Source organism: Spodoptera frugiperda, chromosome 27, assembly GCF_023101765.2.
Source record: "Spodoptera frugiperda isolate SF20-4 chromosome 27, AGI-APGP_CSIRO_Sfru_2.0, whole genome shotgun sequence".
Taxonomy (NCBI): domain Eukaryota; kingdom Metazoa; phylum Arthropoda; class Insecta; order Lepidoptera; family Noctuidae; genus Spodoptera; species Spodoptera frugiperda.
In genome coordinates this window covers 12,025,423-12,049,285 of record NC_064238.1, presented here as the reverse complement: position 1 = coordinate 12,049,285, position 23,863 = coordinate 12,025,423, and the positions used below count along the sequence as shown (strand labels likewise).

At 34.8% G+C, this 23,863-nt stretch overlaps 1 protein-coding gene across 1 annotated transcript in view; it reads right to left on the bottom strand.

Moving 5' to 3' along the window:
• The window catches only part of LOC118263891 (gastrin/cholecystokinin type B receptor), a 141,122-nt gene that overhangs the window by 72,212 nt on the left and 45,047 nt on the right, over window positions 1-23,863 (bottom strand). The window contains exons 3-4 of the mRNA XM_050705593.1: window positions 19,731-19,845; window positions 16,602-16,802 (exon numbers count right to left, since the gene is read on the bottom strand). Of these exons, the coding sequence (XP_050561550.1) occupies window positions 16,602-16,802; window positions 19,731-19,845 (316 nt within the window). The remainder of the gene's footprint in view (window positions 1-16,601; window positions 16,803-19,730; window positions 19,846-23,863) is intronic.

Below are 23,863 nucleotides of genomic sequence, written 5' to 3'. Positions count from 1 at the left end.
AATAAAGGTCTGTACCAAAATTCAGCTCTGTCGGAATTTTTGTTATTTCAATATCGTATAATGACCGGACTAATACCATATATGTATTTTTTACAAACTAAATACTTTAGTCACTTGATCTGAAAGACTAATAAAAATTATTTCTAGGCATCAAACTCGTCTCCTAATGGCTGTAAAGTCCAATCAATTAATCTCCCAAGTGACTATGATTAGGATAATTATTTAGTCGAATATTAGTCCTCGCCCAATATCGTATTCTGCATTCTAATGTACTATGTTGTACGAAGACGGATCATAACATCATTATTACCTATGCAAAAAACTTCAAACGGTAGTGGAATAGAAGAGTTAATATTTACATTCCACATATCGGACATTCAAGTAAAAAGAATCAGTGGGTTATTCTGGACATTCACATAAAAATAAATTTGTATGCACAAGCACAGCTCTGTACAGTTCACTAGAATATAGCCCAGTTTTACATTGAAAGGGTTTACTATGCCTAATCTTGGAGTTTAACTGGCTAGTTGAAGATAGCAGTAGAATTGAGGTTTATCAGAGAGCATTATCTAAAGTGTGGGATAGCCATGCTTCGGTACGAATGGACCAGCACAACCAGAGTGATACCACGGCCTCATAGAAAATCGACGTGAAACAACGCTTGCTTTGTGTAAGTGAGGTTACCGGAGGCTCAATTACCCACCTTCCCAATCATTCCAATCCCCGATTCCTCAACAACCATACAATACACTACAATACAATTGTATTGTAACGCTTGTGGTGTTTTGGGTGTGCGAAACGGGCGGTGGCGATTGCTTACCACAAAGATCCGTCTGCTCGTTTACTGACTATGACCATAAAAAATTGCATTTATCCGTAGTCGTCAGACGGAAAGGACTAAGGCTGATGATTGTTGCATGGTCTTTATTGGATGTGTAATGACTTAGTCGGCTCATAAGATAGCCGACAGAAAAGTGAAGGTTGTTACAAATCTATTATACATACTCTTTATATAATTACCACTAAACATCCTCTCACTTCACCCTGGCAGGAAAGGTATTCAATAATTTTCATCCCTCCAAAAAAATAAAACTAAACTCATTTTTGTATTCTGTTTTTTTTTTTTTGTTTTTTATTAAACTACAATTTGCTAATTATTCATGTGCAAACAAAAATTTCATTTTGTTCAATCCGTTCATTGAGTGTTTTAGTATTGCATAACGAATATTATATCAGTAGGATTTGAACGAGTGCTTTTAATTTATTAAAAATGTATGTTCAATTATCTATTCTGTGTACGAAGTTTTGTTTGATGTTTTATTTCAATTCTTGTTTATTTTGTGTTAAAATATACACAATACAAATATCACAACTTGTTTTTATGGTATAAAACGGATGATGCAGATGGATGTACTGATGGTAAGCAATCGCCGCCGCCCATGGACAACTGAAACACCAGAGGCGTTACAAGTGCGTTGCTTTTATGAGGTTAGAAATTTAAGGGTTGTTGGGGAATTCGGGATTGGTAAGATTTGGAAGGGGGGATTGAAATTGGGTCTCCAGTAACCTCCCAAACAACAAAATACAACGAAAGTTGTTTCACATCGATTTTCTGTGAGGCCCTGGTATCACTCCGGTCGAACCTGTCCATTCGTGCCAAAGCATGTGTCTCTCACACTTATGCTATGGCTACTTAACCCAGTCCTTAGCAATTATTTTCTGAACAAAATCGTTACTACGGAATAGTTTAAGTAATGATTAAGTGTCACTGAGTACGGCAGATAAATCTTTAAATAAAAAATTATATTACACAAACATAACTTCAATTTCTTTAAGAAATATTCAAGTTATTTGTAACATTTTATTTGTGGCTGCAAATCGAAAGCAATTCTAACTTCAATAAGAAAAAAAAAGAACTTGTTATTCAACTTCAGCGAGATCAATTACTCCAAAGCCGGATTCCGTCAACCTTGAAATATTTAATCCTCAATTCTTTACATTTCTTAAGAAAAGTAACTGAGAAATTAATTAATAAAAATGTCCTTTTTAGGTCTTAACCTTTCCCAAATGGTAATTAATTGCTTTTAGGTTTTTTCTGTATATAAAACCTAATTTATTCAGAATATAAGTTAGGTCTATTGTACTTTTTATAAAACCAGATTTAAATATTATAACCTTGGATTATAACTTGCTTGAATTGCTGAAATAGTAAAGTGAAAGAGAGCTTAGTATAAGTTCCAATATTTTGTAGAAAAACTGAGGAAAGCGTGGAAAGTGAAATTGTTATTCAAGTCTTTGACTGCCAATATAAAACTGTTGAAGGCAAATCCTCCGCTAACGTCGGTCACCAGTGACCACCACGGCGTTCAATGTGTTCAATAAATGGTTGATGATATTGTATAATGGTACATTTCCACTAAAAACGTGCTATGCTACGTTGCTCCGGATGAGTTTGGCTTTCACCAATCATATTCGTTGGTACACAGTACAAATAGCGTAGCACTGGTGGGAATGGACTCAGCTTACATAAGTTTCCTATACGTTGCGTAGCTACATAATACATTTCTGAGTGAAAGCACCCTTTTTTTTTTTTGAGGGGGGAAAATCATCCAATGACTTCTCCCGCCTTGGGTGAGGCGGGAGGGAGTGTCAGACTCTTACTGACTAAAAACCACCCCGTTCCTTCTCCTGCTTTGAGCCGGAGCCCCGGTAACCTTGTGTGAAAGCACCCTGAGCCCCAATTATAAACTGCTACAAGGATATATTTCTAGTTTATGTATACACGTATATGTACATATTTGGAAGGAAAATATCATTAGTTAGGTATCTTGCGCTACGTACGTAATATGTAGAGCGAGGACGCAAATATCTAGCACGTAATGAAATAAGGACTCGTTCATTTTGTGAACTGCTTTAAAGGTCGCATAGTTAATAAAATTTATGTATCAATACATTATTACATACATTTAAGTTCTCTGAGGAAATCAATCTGTCTAGTACAAAGAGCTATTTATTATTCACAATTTTTAAATCTCAATACATATTTTGTTTAATTTGGAATCATAAGCGTGTTTTTAAGTATGGGAGGGCCATGCTTCGCCATGTATTGATTGGCTCGACGGAAGCGATACCACGGCCCAACGGAAAACCGACGTGAACCAACGCTTGCATTGTATTTCGTTGTGTAAGTGAGATTACCGGAGAGGTCCAAAATAAATAACCCCCTTCCTAATCCCCGATTCCCCAACAACCCTTAAATTCCTAACTGTCAAAAGGCCGGTAAAGCACTTGTAACGCCTCTAGTATTTCAGGTGTCCATAGATGGCGGCGATTGCTTACTATCAGATGATCCATCTGCTCGTTCACCGGCTTATACCATAAAAAACATGACAACCATTGCGGTACCACTATCACAAAATTGCGGTACATATTCATCAAATAAATCTAACTATCTTTTATGAAAACAGTTTAGTACACTACAAAATACGAGCTCTTTGACAAATTTAAACTGCAAAAAGCACTTAAGTGGTTCTGTATTAAAACAGGCACAAAGTTCCAAGTTCGTAGTTAGACTCCCATTAATCAACCGTTGAGGTTAAGCTGCACTCGTTGCGGTTATTCAAAGAACGGGTAATAATACTTGACATCTCTAAATTCTGTGGCTGGAGTAAGGGACCGCCTTCGCGTCGGCGTAAAAGGGGTTAAGTTTTACGTCACAGCTGTCCTCTTCGGTCTAATGAATTATTTTGTAACTAACGATCAAGGAAGGGTGTTTAGTGGAGAATATTTTTACACTTTTGTTGGTGAAGTTATTAAGTAGGTAATTGTGAAATAAGAACGGTGAAATTTTATTGTGTATTATCTATACTAATATTATAAAGCTGAAGAATTTGTTTGTTTGAACGCGCTAATCTCCGAAACTACTGGTCAGATTTGAATAATTCTTTTGTGTGGAATAGTGCATTTATCCAGGAAGGTTATAGCCTTCAAATACTTAATCCTCGTGATGTTTTATAGCCTATATATAGCTTTAAAACTTTTATAGCCTATAGGCTACAAAACATCACACTATGACCAATAGCAGCCAAGCAGAGCCGGTGAAACCGCGCAGAAGTAGCTAGTGTATTATATAGGTACTTGAATATAGTAATTAGGTTGTTAAGCCATATGTTGTTAGACGGTTTACCCACTGAAGATGCGTCCCGCCATGGTGCGCGGATCGACAGATCGTTCTTACTTAGCGGTGCACTTTGCTACCCCGCGCGGTAACGCAGATCACGACGACCTCGCGCTAAATAAACTCATATGTTCATTGTCAAATGGTCAAGTGAACCACTTTTTATCCCTCGGGAGTGCTGGTGAAGCCGTTAGCGGAAGCTAGTTGACAAATCTTTTTTTAGTAGAGCTACATATTTTTCCCAGAGGCTCTCCTACCTTTTTTATAGTACACGCCAAGTAAGAGTAAACGTGCAGACCTGATGATAAGCAATCGCCGCCGCACATGGACACTTGAAACACCAGAGGCTTTACAAGTGCGTTGCCGGCATTTAGCGGGTAAGGATTTTAAAGGTTATTGGGGAATTGGGGATTGGGAAAGGGGGAATCGGCATGGTACGTGCTCAATAAAACGGTGAGGCCGTGGTATCACTCCGGTCGAGCCGGCCCATTCGTGCCGAAGAATGGCTCTCCCACACTTGCACCTACCACCTACTTTTATTATTATTAAATAACCTTTAAACCTAGTATTAAAATGCTATAAGGAAAATGCTCCAAGAAAATAAATAAGTAATGCTATAAATATCACTAAAGCCTCCCTACATAGGAATGTGAGCTCAGAAATCGGTGACACATAAAATTTTTACGACACAGGTACACGCACCGTGAATAAAATATCATAGGCTCAATTCCTTAAAAGCCACGTAGAAATATTCGGTCTCACAGTACATTCATAATACAAAATATTTCGCATAATATTGTAGGCTATTTAAAGAATTTAGTCCAATCTTTCATTCACATACGAGTCTTCATTCATACGAATCATTGTTAAAATTCCTAACATTTAAAGTAATATTCCATGTAGTGCCGTTTATAGAAACGAATGGTACTACTCTATTTATAGTATTACATTGTTCTCATGTAATTGAATTAACAAAACAATGTGAACAAAAATTGTCTTGTGGATCTAATTAAAAAAGAGTAACCTATGGAGTTTTTTACTTTCCAGCGAATAGCTTCTTCAACAAGCAAACGGCTTTATTTTTTAGGATTTACAGTAGATACAACCATGAAAACACCGGAACATAGAAATCCGGCGCGTCCCAGGGACATGAATAACTGTCTTGGATCCCGCAACGAAATAAATCAGAAGAAATAATTAGAGCAGAAAAGAAAAGTAAACGTTAGTTTCCACTTCCCTAGGTGAAATTTAATGAAGGAGACAGAATGCCTGAAGCCAAGGTTGCACAACTGGGAGAAGCCCAGTCATCAAGCATCACGGAAATCTAAATTAAAAGTAAATGGGTCCTATGTGTGAACTATTATGTCTGTCGTACTATATGACAAATATAAGAAAGCAGCCAACTAGTATGTAAACTCAAGTTGGTAAATGAACCGATCAAGCACAACTATGTACGAGTAACAAAGCGACCTTGACATTAAATCGCGTGTTCCCAAACATCCTTCCAAAAGCATTACAACAAAGGAAATGGGCAGTACTAAATCATAATGATTGACGAAGGAAATTATGAATTTAATTATTCACAGTGACTTGCCTCAGAATTTCCCGATCGGGTAATTTGTTGTTTCGCTTCTTAAATGCGAGAGAGTATTTGGTAACAATCGCGTGGCATTTTGGCTTGTAAGGCAGCATATTTTACTATCGGTAGGCAACGGTTGTTACACGACATTTCAGAATAATCTTAGGAGGTAAGTTATTCAAATATTCCAAGATTATTTAAAGGTATCGCTGTTGAGAATGTTTGTGAAAATCTTGAGGAAATGGCTTAAAATGTAGATTATGAGCGTGATTTACATTGTAGATAGACTTATGTCACTCTGTCTAAAACTCGTGGGATTTTCTTATCAGAAAGCCTAGTCTACAGCACATCATTATTGTTAACTCGTTATCCGTGAGAGCGTATACATCTGTGCTTGTACATCCATAAAAATCTCACGAGAATCTCGAAAAATCTTGTTATGGTGCTCTTTTAGATTTCCCTAGGTATTGCATCCAATAACATCGGATTTCTACGTCTAATACGTTTGACTGCACGCGTCTAACAGTCATGCAAATACTTATCGCGTATGAAGTTATATTTAGACAAAAACTAGTAACCAAATAAAATGATTTTCAAATACTTTAAGCGTATTCCATGATCGTATAAATTATTAACAATCTTTCAACACAATAATTATGTATGTACTAATTGGAAAGCAACGGAACATAGAACTTAGTTAATCAAGCATTAATACATATTTAATTAAAACTAACATATCTATCTATACCATATATTATGAAAGTCTAACATATCTACCTATACCATATATTATGAAAGTGATATTTACCAACATATAAAACTGAATAGTTTTTTTGTTTGAACACGCTAACCTTTAGAATTACTGATTCAATTCCAGAAATTATTTTTGTATTGGACAGTCCATTAATTGAAGAAGGCTGTAAGCTTTAAAAGATCACGCTACGACCGGAGCGGGTGAAAACACGTGGAAGTATCTAGTTATTAATAAAGCCTTGTTCGTACTGCCCTAGTGATTTTGTCGTCTCAATAGCTTGTCTCAAAATTGAAGCGAGAAAGAGCTACCAAATACTCACTATTCGACTAACATAGTGCGAGCAGGGCATAACACTAATGGCCAAATAAATAAAGTACATAATTAATGTTCAATCAAGTCTTACTAGTACATACTTAACTACTAATTAATAAGATATTTTCTGTTTCTAATTAGATAGAAATCAATAAAAATTTGCTCAAGTAAGTATTTCAACCATTTCAGTGGAATGAGCTGTTGACAATTTATTTGGGACATGTTAAGAAGTTGAATGCTTGAAAGGGTGATGAAGATTCGACTTAAATTATTGAGAAAATCAACAATAAAGAACAATATATACAGTATTGAGAAAAACAGCAATTATACAAGAATAAATTTTTGTATATTTGCTGTTTTTCTCAATACTGTTATTATGTTTATGTGAATTATTATGTTATCGGCTTACGCACGTAACGGTTTGACGAGGAACTCGACTAGTTTCAAGCCATACTAGAGGCTCATATACATGAGCAGCATTCCGCGACATACGACTCGGCGATTGACGCGCTGCTACTGATGATGAGCCTCTAGCATGGCTTGAAACTAGTCGAGTTTCTCGTCAAACCGTAAAGTGAGTAATCCGATAACATAAAATTAATTTAGTATGTTTATGTGTTAAAGGGTGTATTTATTTTTTCAAAGTAATTGCGACCTTCACCTTTAAAGTATGTTAACATAATTAAACAATTTTATTTTAAGAATAATTTTCTTTTCATTTTATAATTGAATTTTGTAGTGAGACGATGCATTAGCAAATTAAAAAGTTAACTTAATTCTAATTCAATTTAGCTGAAGAGCTAGCGTGTCAAGTGTTGTGACACATTTTCTTCTTGTTCATACAAAATTAAATTGAGTACAGCGGTTACATTGTCAGCTTCGTTTTAGGTTCAACGACAGAATTACATTTTGTATTTAACCATGAATGTTGTACTTGGATGAGATTTATGGTGACATGTGTTTAAGGGTTATGGTAAGATCCGAAGCTGCGGACTACTAGTCAGTAAGAGTCTGACACTCCCTCTCGCCTCGCCCAAGGTGGAAGAAGTCATTGGATGATTTTCTCCCCTCAAAAAAAAGAGGTTATGGTAATTGTTTGTAATAGATTTGTGAGTTTACTGTAGACGCTATGTGGCTTTTTTTGAGGGGGGTAAATCGTCCTAGTGAGAGTTAATGACTTTTCTTGTGGTGAGGCTAAATGGAGTGTCAGGGTCTTGCTGATAAAAACCACTCCGTTCCTACTCCTGTTCTCCGCCCCGATAATAATAATAAAAAAATAACCACCTGATTAAAGTATGTAGAGTTAAATAACATCATCATCATCATCATCACCATCAGCCGAAAAACGTCTACTGTTGAACAATGGCCTAGTAAAAATAACAAAAAGACAGATGTTTTTTATATTCAACTGTAATCAAAGACCACCAAATTGAGCAGTTTCTTCTAGAAAAAGTAACTATTATAATGAAGTAGAGCTTAATATTATAAGGCTTACGTTTTGGATATAAAAAAATGTTTAACATATATTCGTTGAAAGACCTTTTCAGCGTGAAAGTAAATAAAATAGGCCTCAAAGGATTCAGATGAGACATCATCAACTTTTTTAGATCCCTAATCTGGGCAAAATCCTACAAAAAGGCTTTAGGTTTTAGGTCTCATTTCCAATGAAATAAGGAATTGCGAGATGAAAAAATGAGCTTAGTTTAAAACAAGTACCTTTTAAAGACCTGTGTAGGTGCGTGATTTTTCTGTTTTAGCTGTTACCTAGAATCCAGGTCTGAAATTTACATTTAAATTTTATTACATCTAAGTTTTTCGATTTTATGTAAACATTTTCATATTTAAAATTATTGTGAAATTCGAAGGTTGTCTGAAAGAAATTTCTTTGTGTGTTAGGTTTTTTTTTAAGTCAGGAAAGTCATCCAATGACTTCTCCCGCCTTGGGCGAGGCGAGAGGCAGTGTCAGACTCTTACTGACTAAGAACCGATTTTGATGCGGTTTTCAATATTGTATTTTTCAGACTTAAGAAAAGATTTTAGGTAAAAAACCTGACTCAAAAAATTAAGGATTCCACTTTAACACGTGTTTTACTGTCATTAAAGTCGGTTTTTAAACGTAGTTCTATAATTGATTGTGGAAAAAGTAATAATTTACTTTATATTGTGTTAGTACTACATAACGAGGATTAAGTCCAAAAAAAAATAAAGACTAGAAGATAAAAAACAATGCAAGACCTCACTCAAATCTTATTATGTGGGAAAACACGACACAAGAATAATTTGGAAGTACTAAATGACGTGGCATGTTGATGACGTCAACAAGAGAGTAATTTATTAACTTTCAAATTGGCTTGAGTTTGTCTTTCCTAGTAATTAAAGACGCATTTCATACGCTCCGACATGAAAGTGTATATGTGTGTGTGTGTGCAGCTAATTAAAGCTGACGGATGCTTTTAGCTGACAGCGACTTTTAGCTAACTTTTAGCTGATGATATTTGGAACATAAGATGGGTATAAAGTTACTTTTCTACTAACCAGTTTCATTGGAGCTTGATGGCTACAATGAGTCCACAAATAAAATAGTTATCACCAAAAAATATGGAATATCCTGATCATCAGACATAGTGGCAGGTTCAGAAGGAGATGGCGGGACGAACTTGAGACCTACGAAAAGGATTGGCAGCAGAAAGCTCTGCACAGAAAGGAGTGGAAGGAGGGTAGGGAAGCCTATAGTGGGATGACTAGAGCTAAAATAAAAAAAAAACCTAAAATTACAAGAAACGTATCAAGAACATTTCGAAACACCGTTCGTAAAATTAATTCAATCACTTACCACATTCCCCTCTTAAATATCAAGTTAAACAACTTCAAAATTAATTTATAATAAACATGAAGTCTTCTTCTCTTGTACCAAAATTGCCTTCAGTAAAGGAAATTAATTTCAAATTGGCTTGCACTCGTGTGTAACAGCACTTGTAATGAAATTAACAGAATTTATTGCCCTACTTTCGTAACGAAGAATTTTGGACATAAATTCAAATCTGACAAAACAATTTTATTATTCTTTGAATTATGTTATGGTATTTACAAAATGAAGGGGTGCTTTTCCACCAGAGATGTGCTTTGTAGCTATGCTGCGAGGATGTAATAGGTAAGCTGTGAAAATATGTGACCGCTTCTACTGATACTAAGTTATATAGACGTGCGAGTAAGATATGCTATGAAGATACTCCGCAATAAAGTAGCTTTGCGAGGATGATGCACAGTAAGCTCCTCCCTGTACCTTTATTTTATTTTATTAGTAGAGTACATAGCACACATCCATAACACACATATTTCCATATAAAAAACGTATCTTAGTTGAACCCGTTTCCACTCGTGCTAAGCTACGTGTACCAATGAATATGATTAGTGGAAGCCAAACGAATCCACAACCACGTAACATAGGACGTCTCTGATAGAAAAGCACCGTACTGCAATTATTAAATTTAACATCTACTTAAAAAAACACCAGATATTGTTAGTACCTTTAACAACAAAAAAAGGAGATTCTTCAAGAATTCGTCTTAAAAAATTGCGACAGTTATTTTTGTAACCTGTAGAGACAAGACAACGATACTATAAATATCCCACGCCTAAAAATTCAAAAAAAATATGACACCTTTTCTGAGCTACGCGTAAGAAAAGGTATCAGTCAGAAATTGATATATCATAATCATAATCATTTATTTAATTCAGACCAAAATAAAAATACTAAAGTCAGATATATAAAATAAAAATACTAAAGTCTTAAATCCCTTGGAGGTGCGAGGAAATCTATATTTCAAGTCAGCACAATCATAACATACGATCGTTTGTAACATTTATTTTGACATTCACTGGGGAATTCAAATCTTTTGAAAGTTTCTCTGTGATATTGAATCATGGACTATTGCAAGATATACATATATTTTGTATATATAACATGCATGTGTGAGACGTTACTTTTTTAAATGGTCATTAGTTATTTAAATAAAATGGCCTTGCCCATACTCATGATTGACGTGGGTACGTTTATAAACACCTAATTTCACATTCATATCACATCCAGACTCGTGATAACAATTTATGGATCACACAAAAAAATGATTCGTACGGCAACTGAACTTGTAACATATTGCACAACAGCCAGTTGCCCAGCTACTGCGCTAACCGTACAAGTTTTAGGAGTTATATTATTATAACAATGTTTTTTACTAGATTGAGAGTCACTTAAAAGACAGCTCTGAACGCAACTTTAGTTATTAAAAGTAGTGGTGGGTGTGATAGCCCTTTATTTTAAAAGGGTGTCCTAAGGGGTTTTGTGGACATTTAATATTTAGATTTATAGTTTAGCATTAAAGCTAAAAACAACTTGATACACAAAAACATATGGATTTAAATCTTACTACAAGCCGTAGGTATGTTTATGTAATTATCTTCTTAGTAAAACAAAAACATTGAATAAATTAATAATAAATCCCCTTTTTCGTAGTCAAGGTCAAACTTTTTGTTATGAATGGACATGGACACCCGAAACACCTGAGGCATTACAAGTGCGTTGCCGGCCTTTTGTAGGTTAGGAATTTAAGGGTTGTTGGGGAATCGGGGATTGTTAAGATTAGGATGAGGGGTAATTTAGCCTCCGGTAACTTCATTCATACAATGAAAAAATGCATGCTTTGTTTCATGTCGATTTTCTGTGAGGCTCTTATAATTAACATATTTATAAAATACCTATAATAAAACACATGTTGTTGTATGCAAAAAAGCTATTTTAATCATCAAAAGTTATTTAGCTTTGTTCCTTTTTGTAAACATGGTTGTTTTCCCTGGGGCTTGATCGTAATTAATCTTATTAGTATAATAATGTTCAAATTCATTGCGTTTTTCGGAGAAATTTTGTCGTGGGTCGCACGTAGACATAAAAGGAAACATGTTGTTTGTGTTTCTGATGATATAATGTAAATTACAATGAAAAACACGATTAACTTTGTGTTTGTTATTTATTCATCGTGTGTTACGTGCTCTGCCTATACCAAAACCATTAAATAGCATCATGGTAGCTATTGAAGAAAAATTTGCACATTTATGGAATATTGCAACACCCAGTGAGCTGATTTGACGCCGTATCTCGCCAACTCGTGACTAACTTCCACAGTACGGTACTGATTTTGCATCAAAACTTACATAAAAAATAATTTGGACTGTAATGTGTATAAATATTTTTTTTAATAACAGACAGCCCGCCAAGAGCGGTAGCCTCGCTTGGTCGGAGGATCCTCCTTTTCATATGGAACTTTACACTCTGTTCCCTAAAACTCCAATATCATAACAAGAAGCCAATAAAACAAACAACACTAAAACTATACATGAACAGTAGACAGAAGGTTTTGCCTGCAATTTAATAGCGATCGATAACGCAGACAACTTTGCTAGAACGTAAAATATTAACCAACACCTGTTGGTTAATATTTAGTATGGTACCTACCATACTGAACTTTTCACTGCCATTTTCAATGGACTCTGAACAAGGAAATGGACTGTGTTGACAGGTATCGCCTCGGGCATAAGGCTGACGTGCGAAGGGATTGGAAAACGCTGTGAAATGGCGAATGTTACATATCACGTTTTAATTACATTTTCACGTTGGATTTTTAACAGTATAATGCGGAAATTAGACACTATTATTGAGGTTTCGTTGTCAGCGTGGTCAATGAAAATTGGTGCTTTTAAATTTCTGATTTAGGAAATTGGACCTTATTTGATACGACAGAAGGGTATAGTTGAGTTAAGATAGTAAACAGTTCCTAAGCAATACGTATGTACAGTTTAATCCTAATTATTTACATACATTACGTAACATTGCTATCTTACTACTATTATGAATGTGAAAGTTTTGTTTGTGTGTATAAGACAGGGACAAAAAATGGTTTGGAATAACAGATGGGTTCATTCTTATCCCATAATAGTACGGCAGAAGCCGCTGGCAGAAGCTAGTGACTTATATTTGAAATTGTACTAATTTCCATGCGCTATTGTATTATCTTCAATTCAAATTTCAAAAGATATACAAGTCCATTAAAATTTTGCAGACAAGCTGTTTGAAACTCACATAATAGCATACAATAAAAACGATAAACTTGCAAAAGACTACATTTATTTCAATTTAAAAAATCAATAGCAGTGAATCGAAAGAGAATCAGTCACGCAGTCACATGGATAGAAATACATTCGGCAATTGGTTTTATTACGCAGAACATACTATCACGATTGTCGCCAGTAACGCTTTTCAGCAGTTTTATTTTAACTGTACGATTTTTTTCGTTTTTTAAATAAACGTTGCCCTACACTATTATTTTCTTCTGTGTCGTGGGTGCGTTTACAAACATACAAGTACACATACACATGACACGCAGACCGAAATAACAGTTTATGGAACACTCAAAGAGTTGCGGTGCAGGAATCGACCCCGCGTGTTGCGGTAGCCAGTTGCTCAGGCATCGCGCCAACCATGCAGTCAAAATAATCTAATCGATATAATTATTTGTGTAATTCGGGATTGCTATCTATATGATAATTATGTGACATACAGAAGCGGTAATAATACATTATGAGTCGGCGCTGATCGCTTACCATCAGGTGACATGTTCGCTCGTTTACCTCCTATTCCATAAAAAAAAATCCCCACGCTTGTGAAAAATATGGAATTTAATCTATAGAAGAATAAGACTGATCGTTAGAATTAAACTTTGTTTTCCAAAACACAGGTACATATGTAATTACACAATTTGTTATATTAATAGTTAGTCTTTAGTAAAATTCATGTCATTCAAGAACTTTTTCAATTAAGGTCATTAGTCTTTGCTAAAAGACCATAATTACTTTGTCCCATTATAACTCTAATCGATAGAAACTCCTTCATTCACATAAATGTGTATAATTATAATTTTACAAAGAGTTAAAGTCTAAATGTCGAAGTTCAATAGTGAAATTTATTTAAATACACACACAATTTTCGTCAATTTTCTAAATGAAAAACGTTAGCCTTTACGCTAATTAGGACTATTTCTTTGATACATGAGAAATGGAAAGGCAGAAATCATGTTTATAATTAACCTTCAAACATAGAAAGGAATATAATGATATTTTGGTATTCTACCATTATTTTTAACTATTTAAACTGACATTTATTTATATGGCTTCAGTCGTGTTGTAGAGGTAATTCGACTACTTTTAAGCCATGCTTTTTTTTAAGGAAGGAAAATCATCCAATTACTTCGCCCACCTTGGACGCAGCGAAACGGAGTGTCAGATTCTTACTGACAAAAAACCACCGCTCTTACTCCTGCTTTTCGAGCCGGAGCCCCAGTAAACCCACAACTCCGGATCAGGCATCAGCACTACTGGGTCCCATCTGTAGTGGTTTGATGGCTTTCAGTGGCTCACATTCATGAGTAGCATCGCACTGCTACTATTTGTACTGCCGCTGCTGCTACACCAGCAGCGTGATGGTCGCCGCGTCGTGTGTCGCGGAATGCTATTCATGAATATGAGCCTCTAGCATGACTTCAAACTAACCGAGTTCCTCGTCAAATAATTACGTGAGTAAGACGATAACATAATAATTACTGATCATTAATAAAGACAAAAGGTTACTAAACTTTATCTAACGAGAATCATGTATCTATTGTGGCTGTTATAACAAAAGTATTTGATCCTAATGTTCCAAACATTATTCTTGTTGTGACTAACGAGAACTTGTTCGTGTACACACAAGATAATTAAGTTATAAGTAGGATTATGTATTAACAAGGATTAAGTAATTACTAAGTAATGGTTTGTTATAAATTATACCTAACGAAGTTTAATCTCTTCATAATACAGTCGACAACGAACTTCGTATGTTATCTAAGATAATGTTTAATTTTTATTATGTTTGTGTGGTTAACGAACTTGAGATTTTTACTTTATTCTCTAGTAAAGTTGAGAAAACTACTAAGTACTTCTTCTTCTTTACCTCATAGTCTTTAAAAATCGACTGCACGGTTGGCGCGGTAGCAGGGCAACCGGCTGCCGCGCAACGTATGGCGAGTTCAATTCCCGTACGCAGCAACTCTTTGTGTGAACTACAAATTGTTGTTTCAGATCTGGATGTCATGTGTATGTGAACTTTCCCACGATACAGAAGAAAATCCTAATGTTGCCCCTCACTAAGGAGTAGCTTAGGCTACTTTGTTTTAGAAAATGATGTCTCAAAGTCTTTAATCAACGCGACAGACGTTGCGGGCATCAACAAGTTTTGCATAAGAATCTAGTATTTAAATACTCAAATTCAGTCACCTGCTTTAACCTCGAGAAGTATGTATGTACACAAACGTCATGTTTTCCCACTTTTATTAATTTCCCTCAAACACAAATGTAGAAAGCAAATGCTTAATTGAGAACAAGTTTGAGTCTTTGCTATAGAGTTCATTTTCGCTTGAATATCTTTCAAAATTCACACAGGCAAAATGCATATGAGAAAACTGAGGTAACAACTCGGTGAACATGTGGATTTTAGGTTAAATGAAACTCGTTGAAAACGAACTCTCTTAAAACTAAAGTATGTTGCACTTGTGCGGTTTCCTAAAACGAACTCACGATTGAGAACATCTAAAATTTGTTTCATTTTGCACATTAACAAGGACTTTTGAACTATTCTGAGGGTTTAGTACAAGTTTGTTTTACGTATGACGAAATTGAAACGTTACCACGTTTAGCCCCCTGATTGGTTGGTTGATTGAAGCAGACCAATCGGAGCGCTGAATAAACGTGTCAATCACGTTAAACGTATAACAAACTCGTAGGTACTAGGCTCTCTGAAACTTAAAGAGATTATAACGTTGTGTAGAACAGTCTAAAATTGCTTTTATTATTACTAAAATAACCATTAGGTATATAAGGTAATTGTAAATGTGTACAATTTTGTTTCAGATAAGAAAATACTAAAAGTTAAGACTATGCTAGATTGATGTTTGTTAAAATTAATCTACAGGCCCGCATCGTACAATCAAAAGGATTAATTTTTCAGACTGCGTCCACTGTATCGGCAGCGTTCGGATTACCGCGCGGGTATCAGCAATCGGATTGCCGATGCCAGTTTCTCTCAGATTTTTGGCATCGGCATTCCGTATGACGTCATCAGTACGTACGATGCGGATCAGTGGACGCAGTTGTATGAGTTTCTTTACAAGATAAACTAAAATTCGTTGCGTGCGATGTGTCTGATTCGTACGATGTGGGCCTATGGACGCTTACCTTTAACAACATCAATCAAGAATAGTTTTATTACAAATTCTGTGATGACTTTCCTAAACCACAACCGTTAGCAACTTAGTAGCAAGTTCAAGGTCAAACATTTCAAGTTAATGTTTTCTTAGTTAGGTACTAAACATTATTTAGAGTTACTGCTGTGATAAAATACTACTCTTACTACATATTACTTAAAGTCGTTTTTGCTACGTCAAGTACATTTTAGTACGAAAGAGCAAAATACAGATTGTTCACAAAAGTTTAAGAACTTTGCCTTAATGTAGTCATAACAATTTTCATGAATGACACGTACTATGGTGATTCAACCACAACAACGTGACGTCTTTTATCCCCGAAGGGGTAGGCAGAGGTGTACAATACGGCACGTAATGCTGCTATACAATGTACACCCACTTTTTACCATTTATGTTCTAATAATAATAAAGAAAATTTCAAAATAAACTTACCATTGCCCCTCATAGGCTGAAGATCAGAGACGATCAGGATTGGTGAGTTCAGAACGATGGACAAGATCCAGACCATAGCAATCATTTTGTAGGCGTGGCACTGAGTCTGCCATTTTCTAGACTTCAGAGGTCGACAGATGGCGAAGTATCTCTCCAAAGATATCGCGACTAACGTCCACACGTCCACTGACACAGACACAGCTGAAAAAGAAGATTTATGGTCAAGTACTTAAGGATTAAATTGCACTGTAACTTAAGGATTAAATGCTGACATTATTTTTTTTTTTCGCAGTGAATCTGCAATTCTATTACAACCTTTCAATCGTCAAAGTCAAAGTCAAAGCATTTATTTCAATTAATCCTAAATTAGGCACTTTTGAAACGTCAAATTAAATTGTCCGTCAGTCTGTCTGTCAGTGAAGCTAGGCGCTCGTTCCAAAGTGTTGCTTCGAATGGAGAAGAACGAGCAAGAAACTCCATATCGTATATAAAAAGGGTAATTTTGCGATTCTATTTTGTGGAATAGGGATGATGATAGGATATCAGAATGAAAAATCTATTTCGTCCGTCAGATACGTAATGAAAAAATATTAGACACGTATTTTATATTTTATCTATACATATACATATAATAAAATCGTAGAAAAGTGCTGTCTGTACATTGAAAATAAAAATAAAAAAAATAGCAGGGGTTATTGTTATGTCGATGTCGAACCCAAAAATGTAATTAACTTTTTTTGTCTGTTTGTCTGTTTGTCTGTGTGTCTATGCGCGCTAATCTTAGAAACGGCTGATCCGAGTTGGATGCGGTTTTCACGAATATATTATGGTATGCTTCAATTTACATTTAGTGTTTGTTTCATGTCAATCGGTTCATAAATAAAAAAGTTATGTCAAATTAAAGAATCACGTCGAACACTATTCTATGCTTATACCATTAATCTCCGCAACTATTTGACGGATTTGGTTGAAATTTGGTACAGATATAGTTTAGAACCTTAGAAAGGACAACAAAGGACGAGTATAAATAAATAATCCAAGTTGTCTTTATCCTCGATAGATGGCGTTGGGGTCGAAATAGATTGCGCTATGGTTTCGTTACATTCATTTGGTTGGGTATCGGCCGAGCGCTTCGATACTATCGTAGAAGAAGTGTATTATCAGTCGTATGATTGTTTGTCTGTAGTGGTCCTGCTGTTTCGTATATTCTAAATTGGTTTCGTTGTATTTGTCAATTAAAAAGTTTATTTGTTGAGTTTTCCTGGTTTTCTGGTTAAATTATTTAACGTAGGTTTAGTTTGATATCGATTATTAGTAGTTACTGTAGTTAGTTTTTTTAATAAAATTGTAAGTCTAATTTATTAATTAATTAGATAGATTAGATTTAAGTCGTTTCTTTTAAATTATTTAGTTTAAGCTTGGTTATTATAGCATAGAGGATAGGTTGTAATATAATTTCTTTTTTAATTGTTATAAATTCGTAATTCGTAGCTTTCTTTAGTTTTAAGTTAGTTTTCATCTTAAGTTCGGAAAGATTATAATATTTCTTTAGTTTAAGTCCGTTTTTAAACTATTTTTTTCAATGCCCTAAGTGAGTATACATCTATTAAATTCAAACGCAGAGCTCATTATGTTGATTTTTGAAGAGTTCCCTGGAATATCTTCCACATCTCATTTTTGAAGAGATCCCGCGAGATCGGGAACTATTAATTAAAACCAAAAATTTGCCGGAAGTCACTATTCCACACGAACGAAGTCGCGGGCAAAAGCTAGTTATATAATATAACAATAGTTAGATAAAACGAATCAAAGTTTAGGAGTGAAAGCAAGCACGTAATTTTTATATATAAAACTAGTAAACCTAGCGAACTCCGTTTCGCCATCAATAGTTTGCCCGTTTTTCTGCTTTTCTCTTAAAGTTTTCCCAAATTTTCTTTCCAACGAATGCAAAACTGTGGAAATCGGTTCGTGCGTTCTAGAGTTTTAGCGTCAGGAATGAAAACCCGACTTATTTTTATATAATATTATAGACGTACCTAAAATGACGTCACGCAATATTTCAATTCGATGTAACTTTGAAAGTATTTGTTCTACAAGATAGACGTAAAAATAAAAATAAGTCATCTACACGACTGTCTTCACATTTTTGATATTCAATTTTGTCCACGACATACTAGTATAGAAATTATTACCGCTGCTAATTAATGATTTCGTTTATAACATTAAACCGCTCGTGTAAGTTTTCAATAAAACAGGATTACCATTGAAATGCTGCGAAGCGTATCTTTATGATGGATATGTGTATATAATATATGGTAATTAATGCTTATTTAACGTATTTACTGGGTTATAAATGAAAATTACAAGCCTTCAGATTTGATATGAGGGTGAGTCCAAACAAATCAAAAACCAAAAACACAATTCATTTGCATCCATTTGTGGACTTGAATAATAACTCTATATGAAATCTAAAATGAGAGGAAACATTTTGCCAAATGTTTGGTTAAAACAATAACACTAATTCCATTTAATATTGTTCTTACACATTTGAACTAATTGGGACTTAACGTCATTGAGTGGCAAATACCCCTTATTTGTAGTTATGTAGGGTAGCAAAGGATTAAAAGTTGTTGAATTACGTTAAATTAAAACTTTAATACAAATTCGGGTTAAGGGACGCATCAACCTACAGGATTATGGTAATTCCTATGTACCAATTATATATTTTAGACTTAGTTTAGCTAATTCATTAAAGGTGTGTAAACAGAAGTTACCTGTCAATTAAGTTAGTTTTGTTTGGTTAGCTATTTTATTAATAGATACTATTTAAGAAAACGAGATTGTTAAAATTTAGATATTGGTCATTTTATTTGTGACCTTTAAACAAACGAAACAAACTAATTATTGTCATACCTTTTTACCCCGGAGGGGTTGGCAGAGGTGCACAATATGGCAAATAATGCCTCTGTACAGTTTACACCCAATTTTCACTATTTCTATTATAAATCCCATGTAATATGATCATGATCCTACTCAGCTAATATTTTATGTAAAAAAATATACTTCACCACTCTTGAAAAATATAATCAAAGTAACTAGAAGTAACATTTAAAAAATAAAAATACTCACCTTGTAGAAACGGGATAAGTTTGCACATGAGAGCTCCGAATAAGAACCGCCTGTATATTTGGCCGACTAGTGTGAAAGGTAGGCAGAATACACCCAGCAAGAAGTCTGATATTGCCTGAAACAAAGAAAGAAAAAATATCATTATGAGCCTTTATTACTCTTGCACGCCTGACCACTGGGAGATTAGCGCCATGTTTGAGGAAACATCTGTTGCATAACAAATAGGGATAATGACGGGGTATGAAAATTAAAGATATAATTAGTCCGTCAGTGATGTATTGAAAAAATATTAGACACATATTTTTTTTTATTTTGTCATATGAGATAACAATAACAATAGTGTGTGGCGGGTAACGTTTAAAAAAACCAGTATCCTTAGTACCAGTTTGCTTTACGCGTTCGCTTCCGCGTTCGGCGTTCTGATTGGTCGGCTAAAATAAACCAACAAATCAGAAGGCCGAACGTTTCGATTACTTTAAACGTGAAGCAAACTCGTACTAAGGGTAAAGGCAACCAACGACTTCAAAAGAAAAAAAAACTATAGTTTATCATATTACTTACTTAGTAAGATATCGTATTTACTCCCTCAGTAAAATTAGACATTTCGTTAACACCATTTCACGAAATTGCAAAAGTAATATTACACTTTACCTAAAACAGGCTTAGGCAAAACTCATAAGGACACTAATCATATTAGGTCTACCTACCTAACTAATATAGGTAATAGACTTATTCGTCAACAGAGGGCGTAGGCGACGGTAAGTCGAACAAATAGGCGACGGTAATAAAAAAGGCCAAATTAATTTAACCTTTAGTTAAAGAGTGTATCTTAGAACGTTATTTAATACCCCTAAGATACACGTCACAAAACTGAATAATGGAACTATAAAAAAGAAACTAGTACCGCGATTTTCGTTTTGGGAGGCACTTTACAAGGAACAAAATATTTAGAGTGTTCCATGATCACAGGCTTTGTTATTGGTGCCTGTGAAGGTACTTATACATATATGGTAAAACTGTCATGGCGGTCCAGAGGATTAAGACGCTTCTCATGCACGAGGGTGCGAAACCTACCAACGCCAATTACCAATATGACTTTTTCCAAGTTATATGTATTTTCTAAGATTGACAGACACCACTGACAAACGGCGAAGAAAAACATCGTGAGGAAACCAGGTCTTATAGTTTGTAATTATAAGTTTGAAATTGCCAACCCACTTTGAGCAAGCGTGGTGATTAATACTCAAACTTTCTCTGTGGGAGAAGAAGCCTTTGGTCAGCAGTGGCCAATTATAACCTGGTGTGTTGTTGGTAAAACCATTATTTATGTGAGTGTTATTTATTGTCTTAGAATTAAAGAAACATTTTAAGAAGTTTTAGAAATAATTCAACAAATATACAAATAAATATCTTAGAAATATAGGTACACAAGTCATCATAATATTCATACATCACTAGGTACCATTTCAAAAATTGAAATCTGTTTTATTTAACATCTATTTTAAGAACAAACTTTCAATAAATCAAAGACAAAATTTCTATTTAATGTCAGACACATTGATCCTGAAACAATACACGCTTCATCGCGAACTCGAAAAATAGGCATAAAATACAAAAGCAATCATTTTATGGGTCATAAAACACAAGTTTCTGAATCTATTTTGGAGCCTAGATAGGTCACATAAAATGTTATATTGCCTACAATCCATTGAGCCGCTAGATAGCTCTTAAATCTAAATTACTAGAGTAGAAATTCCTGTGTCAAAAATAGATTATTAAAAATAAAATAACTAAACATAATGGTCTACTCACGTAAATATACTGAGAAAAGCAGCGTGCGTGGACGTGGCAATGTTGCGCACGCTGCTCGTGTTGAAGAGACCCTTTGTGACTCGAAACTAGTAGAGCTTTTCTCAATATATTTACTATTATTAGTAAACCGCTATTTTTAGTTTAGATTAAGTAAGTCTACAATAGTTATTACCAAAATAATTTATGCTACATGTCGTTTATTTTTCTATGCTCCATCTATGGTACTTTTTACCAATTACCATATACGGAGCCAGTTTCCGTTATTATTTAACAGACATATTATAAAATCAATTATTATACCAAATCCGGGAACCGAATCAATTAAAAACACTCAGGTACTTACACCCTTCAGGAAACACAGACTCTGGCAAAGAATTCCACTTCAGTAGTTCACATAAGTAAGCTTGAAACAAGGCGCTTCGTGCGAGTTGATGGGAGATCTACCATAAAGCGGTGGTGTTTCGCCGATTGTTTTATGACACGATGTTGGAAATGCATAGAAGATATCAAGTTGTGCAATTATCCCACACACTCACCGAAATGTCAAAAAACCGTGTTTGTTCATGTGTTCGGCTTTGAAGTCGGTTCATGTTACAAAGTTAAGCCCAAGTTAATATAACTACAACAGCTTGCACAAACTTACAAATAACATAACTGGCTAATATTGAGTATATCTTAACTTAACCTAACCCAATTCCGTTGAGCAATAACAACCAACAAGTTATGGATTACCTAAGAGTACCTATGTTGTAAAGTGCAGCTTAGGTTGTCCAGGAGATCTAGATTTAATGCCTAGGTTGTACGACGGTCTTAAATAGTCAAAGGCTAGTGTCTCCAGTTTCTATGTGGAACATTCGCTTTAACTTTGTATCTCTCTTTGAATAGATTGTTAATCTTAAGATCTTGTTAAGACGTCTCAGTTGCTAATACGGTTGCTCCTTAAGATAGCTCAGGTTCTTTTTAAATGTATTTCATTTCATTGCATTAGTATAAGGTGTAATTCAAGGTAGTAAGGTAATCAACTTTATATTATATCGATTTTTTTTTAAGAGAGAGAACGGGTGAGAAAACTTTAGGAGAAGAAGAGAAGCATACAAACGTCCTATCCTTAAGTCGCTTTCTTAAAAAAAATAACTTCCGCATTCAGATACATTTAATGACTACTTAAACTATTCCTTAGTAACGATTCTGTATCGAAAATAATTGCTAAGGAATGGGTTAAGTAACCATTAAATGACTCTGAGTACGGTGGTAAGACCTCAACTTTAATAGACCTCAAACTTTTTCCACAATCTCTACCGATTAATACTTGAATCTCATAATAACTGATTGAGTAAGTATTATAAATTGATTCAACTTTAAATGGCTATCGAAATCACTCAAATCGATTTAAACAAAATAAGTAACCTACAGCGCAGATTTATCATTTAAATTAAACGATTGTGAGTCCAAAGTTCATTGGAACGTGTAAATTAAAGTTTTGTTTGTCCATCTGGCTATCGACAGCCTTGTCTATTCAAAATGTTACCAAGTTTCTCTGTCAGAAATAATTGTATTCAATCTTTGACTATAGCCCTTAAATAATAGAACTCATAATACAATTGACGAAAGTAAATAGGTATTGCGAAGGCAAATGTTTCACTCTAAATGTTTTTAGGTAATGAATTCACGGGTTACAACTGAAAAAGTTTCAAAAACAATGTCGCCAGCTCCGATTCACTTTCAAGGTCATCATTGTTTTGTACATGTTGTAAACGGAATGCTCTCAAAAGCCGCAAACAGGTGATGGTAAAATACGAGATTTATTTTCAACAAATTAAGGATTCAATGTTTATTTTATGTTGTGATAATCTCAGTAGATTAACCAGTGTAAAGGATGATGTTGCATGAATAACATGAAAACAAAAACGATAAAAATAAAAAAGAGATAGTGGTGTTTTTCGGGAGCGTTACGTTTACAACAACCTGTATTATTATACCTATATATCTTATAGTTATCGTAAGTATTTGGTAACCGCACTTGATGCACACTGTTATTGTGTCCAGGTATTTGTATTGTAAATATTCGCTTGTATTGACCAATGTGCTTCCGAGATCATGTTATGCCACTGGTCCGGTTGTCTTAACAACACACACAATAACCGTTTCAGTAAACTATTGGTTAAATTGTAAACAATCAATAAAGCACGCTGATGAATTAGGGGGTGCGTTCAAAATATGCATAGAATTATGATAATATACTAGTTCCTGCCAGTGGTTTCGCCTGCGTCTTTCCTGTAGGATAAAACGTATCCTATCACTCAAGTCAGCTCTTTACCTTT